Here is a 5,819-nt window from a genome sequence, read left to right as displayed (position 1 = left end):
TGATGCATATAACATATATATGAAGATGGAAGCAACAACCTTTTCTTATCTATTTAAAGTCATTTTTGTGATCTCGATCCTATCTCAATCATAATATAAACATAGTGACTTCATAGTAATTATCAATCAACATTTAAAGAAGACATTTGTATACAACCATGCATTCATAAGCATGTAGAAGCTACTTGAACAATAGAGCATACAAGAGTATATAAGTGCATTCAAAATCATCTATATATTCATTTCCACAAGTATTCTTAATCAAATTGATTTCAACCTTAACACATATGTACTTGAAGGTAAACATAGCACAATGATATAAAGTTAGGGAATGTTCTTGCCACTCATTGCATTATGAACTATTATGCAACTATAAAAATATATGTCAAAGGAAAAAGGATTGTACCTTTTGATAAGAAACATCTTACCAATGCCAAAAGATACTAGTCTAACACTTCAATTCTTGATCTAAACTCACCATCCTCATTAGTCAATCATCACGAGAACTAAGGCTTTAATATCAGTGTTTCAATCATTTCAATTAAGTGTATAATGATTAACCTCGCATCTTAAGATATTGTGGTTTTACACATGTAGACCCCCTTTGCTAGCTAAGAGAATAACAAGATCAAGCCTATTAATAGTTAAGAGCTACTTTTAAAATAAGTCATAAGCAAATCAACATGCATGTTTTACATCATTAATAATTATACAAAAAATATTGCCAAAAAGAATGAATTCTCTTCCATTGAATACGAATTCTCCCCTTTATTAATTTCCATCGCTTCTAATTTTATCATTGCCCAGTTTCAAATGAGTTGCATGTCATTTTGCCCTATCTTGAGCCTTGCATGATATGAATTTTATTAAATTTTCTTGCTTACCTTTCAAAATTCTATAGACTAATTTAATATTTACTCTTGCATGACTTTCCTACTTTCTTACATGGGCTAGTAAGAGTTTTGTTTGACTTTCTTAAAAACTATTAATCTTTAAAATAAACCTCCTCTTTAAAACTCACGTGGGATAATTCTTCTAATTTGCTTTAGTTTTAAAATAGTGCATGTGCTTTTAAAAGCACTTAAACATTCTCCTTATAAGTTTATTAGATGTAAATTAAATATTTGATTTTACTTTTAATTTGTGATTTTCTTAATAAAGCATCAACTTTAAATAATACTATTTTGATTTGCTTTATGCATGAAATTTAATGCATCATAATTACTTTAGTTTATCTAAATAATAAATTTTCTTTTCTTTACATATTTTAAAGTAAGCTTTATTTAACATTTATAGTTATCATTTTGATTTATATGAATTATTTTTATTTATTTATTTCAAATATATAGCTAGAAGTTTTTCTAAATATATAATTAATAAAGAAATTTATAATAATAATATTTTATTTAAAATAAATAAATAAAAATTATATTTTATTATATATATATTTTTTAGAATTAAAAGAAAAACTAATAAATGAAATACATGTAAATTATTTCGTGACAATGTTCTTATCTTGAGTGTTTGATGGAATTTTGTGTTTGCTTTGGTTAATTAGTTTAGCTTTTAATCTCTTTATTTTGCAACACAATTATAACCCTAAACCAAATAAATCATAACCCTATACCAAATTCAACTCCTAATGCTCAATTAAACCAACTTAAACCATAAATCTGAAAACCATCATCATCAAGTTTTATCTCCTCTAAGCTTTAGTCATTGTGATCTATGTTGACATGTCTATTGAAAATGAAACTAAATTAACATCTAAACCTAATCCTAACCTCAACCTTTGATAGAATTTAACCCTAACCCTAATTATAATTAAATATTAAACCAAATTAAATCCTAAACCTCAACCTACACCAAAATCTATCACTATATGCAACTCTAACATTAAATGAAATTGAACCTTGACCCTAACACCAAACCAAATTTAACCCTAACCCTAAACAAATTATATTTAAACCCTAACCCTAAATCAACTTTAACCTTAAACATAAAAGACTAATCCTAAGTAAAGTGAATGTGTGACAATAAATAAAACTTCCATTTCTAATATTTTAACTTTTCATAATAGTTTTTGTTCTACTATTAATTTCTAACATATGTGATTTTCTAAAATCTCTACCAATATATATATATATATATATATATATATATATATATATAATTCAAATTAATAAAAACATACTATATAATTATATATTGATTTATTTAATGTCTCTCATGCTGCACTTGATTGTTACTAGCTACATTTCTTAAATTTTAACCTTAAACGTATAAGACTAATCCTAAGCCAAGTGAATGTGTGGCAATAGATAAGATTTCCATTTCTAATATTTTAACTTTTTATAATATTTTTTGTGCTACTATTAATTTCTAAAATACCAGATGTTCTAAAATCTCTACCATTAAATATAATAATATTACAATATTATAAGATAATTCAAATTAATAAAAACATGCTATATAATTATATATTTATTTATTTAATGTCTGGAACAATGTGATTGCTACTAACTATATATTTTAAATTTTAATCTATATAAAAAATATCAATATATCTCCAAATATTTATTTTTCATTTAACTTTAATATACAAAATATCAAATTATCTACTTAAATTCTAAAAATATATATACTTGTTACTTGCCTTGTACATCACCACATATCCCAACTAACTATTTTTTGTGTCAAAAAGTAGAGAAAAGTCTGTACGCAAAGAATAAATGCGGACAACGGGGTTGAGTGGATGAGGAGAAGACAAAGACATCGTATTAGGATTAAGGTCCCACCATTGAAAATAACACGTGGCAAGGCATATTCCACGTGCGAGTCGGCCACAGACTCACTCAAGTTTACCCCGAAATGAATTTCCATCGTGCTTTCAGACAATATAAATTATGCTTCCGACTAGGGAGCATCTCTTTACTGATTTGGCACCTTATTTGGCCGTCGGATGGGACTGTTTTTGATCCAACGGTCTATAAAGCAATCGGGAGCGTGCCGGGTGCAGCTTGGCACAAGTTTAATCGTGTTTCATGTATGTGCTCACGAGTTTTGTATTTGGCGTCTTCGCTCATTGGGCCAGCTGTACAAAACTTCAGAAATAACGAATGAATTATCGCCAAGTGTGGCCACATCAGCAAAGAAAAAAGCCAATTAAGCGAATAAAATCTTTGCTATTTATATTCCATGGCGCCCTGAACTGGTCATGAATTGGTATTTATTCAACATTCCAAGACGCCTCTGGAGACCATTGAGGCGAAAAAATTCCTCTTTGGCTTTCATAATTCTTTGGATTTCAATTCGTTGTTTTCTTTGGGTTTCAATTGTTTTTCTCGCTGGATTTGTAGTTTTTTCAGATGGAGTGTTCTGCCATGGCCACCAACAGGGGAGCAATTGCAGGGAGCAGTAATCCTTCAACGAATTTGGGCAGTTTTTCTTCTTCGTCACTGAGACGTCTTGCAATGAATTCTGTGTATCATGATCGCGGCCATTTGCAATATTATGCTGGAGCTCTAAAGGTCTACTGTGGAAAGAAGGCTAAATTAGAAAAGCAAAAGCTCAAGGGTCTTGCTGCTCTGCATGACGGATCTTTATCAGAGAAGAGAACGACGAAGCTGCTGGAATTAGTTTCCATGGATCTTGCGGCCCTGTCAAATAAGCTTTCTGAGAGTGGCGATGCGGAGAAACCCCTCGTAGAACAAGTCAGACAACAAATTTTCTCGGTAATTTGAAGTTCCTGTCCCGACCCTTTACTCTTTTAATGAATTCAAGGATGCCATGATATTAATTGATTACTTTACTGATTTGCAGGAAGCTTTGGAGGTTTTGATGACTCAATTGGAACAAGAAAAGGCAGAGCGAAAGCAGAGGAAGAATGAAAAGAAATTGCAGAAAGCGGCGGCGAAGGCTCTAAAGATGCAGCAGAGAAAGTGTGAAGATAGTTCTTCATCGTCCTCTGAATCGAGTGGCAGTGAATGTGAGGAGATTAATATGGCAAATCTGCGTATGAATCGGATTCCTGAGCAGGTGGTTTGCCCTGATGTCATGCCTGTTAAATTGCTGGAAAACCCTCTAAATATAGGAGGATTGGATCGGGAATTTGCAGAGACTAAGGAAAAATTAGGGTTGAGCGGAGTGGAGACTGAGGGGCAGCGGCAGGTGCAGGTTTGCATGGGGGGAAAGTGCAAGAAATTGGGGTCTGAGCAATTGCTGGCTGCGTTTGAGGAGAGCATACAGAAATCTGGAATGGGATGTAGCATACAGGCTGTGGGCTGCAAATGCATGGGTAAGTGCAAAACTGCACCTAATGTGAAGACGCAGAATGAATTTTCCAAAGAATTGCATGTGGGTGTTGGGATAGGAGATGTTGATTTGGTTTTGGATCATCAGTTTGGATTGAAACCAGAGAAGGATGAATTGAAGAACAAGATGCTTGTTCAATGTTGATTTTTTTGTTTTCTGGGGTTTGTTCGAATTTATGCCCCATAGAACGTGGAAGAATTCTTTCAAATTGTATATAAACTTCCGATTAGTATTTGTATGTGATCCTTTCTCGAATGCTGGATGAATAAATGTTTTATATTCTTTGATATAGAGTTACAGTTGTAAATGACAAATTTAAAGATCATTTAGTCATAAGAGTTAAAATACACAACGCATCATCCTAATTATCTTAAAGCACAATTGTGAGCCCCATCTTTTTAAAAGAATTATATGACATGAGAGTCTCCATTTTGTTATCGAAAATTGTGAAATGCTCTATTTGGATATCATTTACAATCATCCCACACATATAATAGATTGAAATGACTTAAATCTTGATTAAAAAGTATGTGTTTATCTTTATTAAAAAATGTCTAACCATGAGCCTAATAAGTCTTAGCAAGGGGTTGATCTTGGTAAAGAATAACAAGAAATCATCAAAGAAATTATTTATAGCTTTCATTCAGGCTATTGGATGTCTTTCAAAGGGTCATTTGTCAAGTTTACCTAATGTTGTTATCATAAGTTGAAAATTGAAAGTTAAATGTGTTTAGGCCATTTTCATAAGTTTCTAGGGTTTTAAATTTTCCCTTCCTAGAATGCCTTTCCTCCAAACCTTGTACATTAGAATTTCCCATCTTAGTATACCTTTTGCCCTCAACCCCACTCTTTCCCTTGTCCTCATCAAAGTTTTAGACTTTATCTTACTAACATGCCATCTTTTGACCCTCATATTATGACACTTTCTAATAAATTGTCTTCCAAAGCTAAAGATTCATCATCACCATAAAGCTAAAGATTCATAATCATCAGGGCTAGTCTTGTCTTTGTTCCTTCCCTCTTTCCTTCTCTCTTTCCTTCCTCTTCTTGTAGACTTCAAATGTGGGATTTGGGGATATTCACCCATTCTACTCCATCCACATCTAGGATCCAATTTTGCAATATTTCCACAAATTCCCTAGGTCCTCTTATGTATACTCTTGATGTCCATTCATACATCTTATACAATGTACACCCTTTTCTTACATCTAGACCTTTCTTGCACTCCCAAAAGTATTCCATTTTCTTCCTTTTGTGGAGTTTCCTCAACACATATTTTTGCTAGTTTAATTTTTTCCTATATGGGCTTCATTTTTACATCTATAAATCTTTCCTTCCTCTTGGACATCTCATCCTTATGTCCACTCACATCCTCCAAATGTCATCTTTTGACCCTCATATTATGACACTTTCTAATAAATTGTCTTCCAAAGCTAAAGATTCATCATCACCACAAAGCTAAAGATTGATCATCGTCATGGCTAGTCTTGTCGCATATCCTCAAA

The 5,819-nt window shown here is 32.2% G+C and overlaps 1 protein-coding gene across 1 annotated transcript; it reads left to right on the top strand.

Annotated features, from left to right (window-relative positions):
- The first annotated feature begins 3,209 nt into the window (after window positions 1-3,209).
- Window positions 3,210-4,601, top strand: LOC131065941 (diacylglycerol O-acyltransferase 3). The gene is made up of 2 exons (XM_058000543.2): window positions 3,210-3,734; window positions 3,823-4,601. The coding sequence occupies exons 1-2, from the start codon at window positions 3,369-3,371 to the stop codon at window positions 4,456-4,458; spliced, it is 1,002 nt and encodes a 333-aa protein (XP_057856526.1). The 5' UTR covers window positions 3,210-3,368; the 3' UTR covers window positions 4,459-4,601.
- The last annotated feature ends 1,218 nt before the right edge of the window (window positions 4,602-5,819 follow it).

This window comes from Cryptomeria japonica, chromosome 2 (assembly GCF_030272615.1).
Source record: "Cryptomeria japonica chromosome 2, Sugi_1.0, whole genome shotgun sequence".
In the NCBI taxonomy this organism is placed as follows: Eukaryota; Viridiplantae; Streptophyta; class Pinopsida; order Cupressales; family Cupressaceae; genus Cryptomeria; species Cryptomeria japonica.
This window is presented reverse-complemented; position numbering and strand designations above follow the sequence as displayed.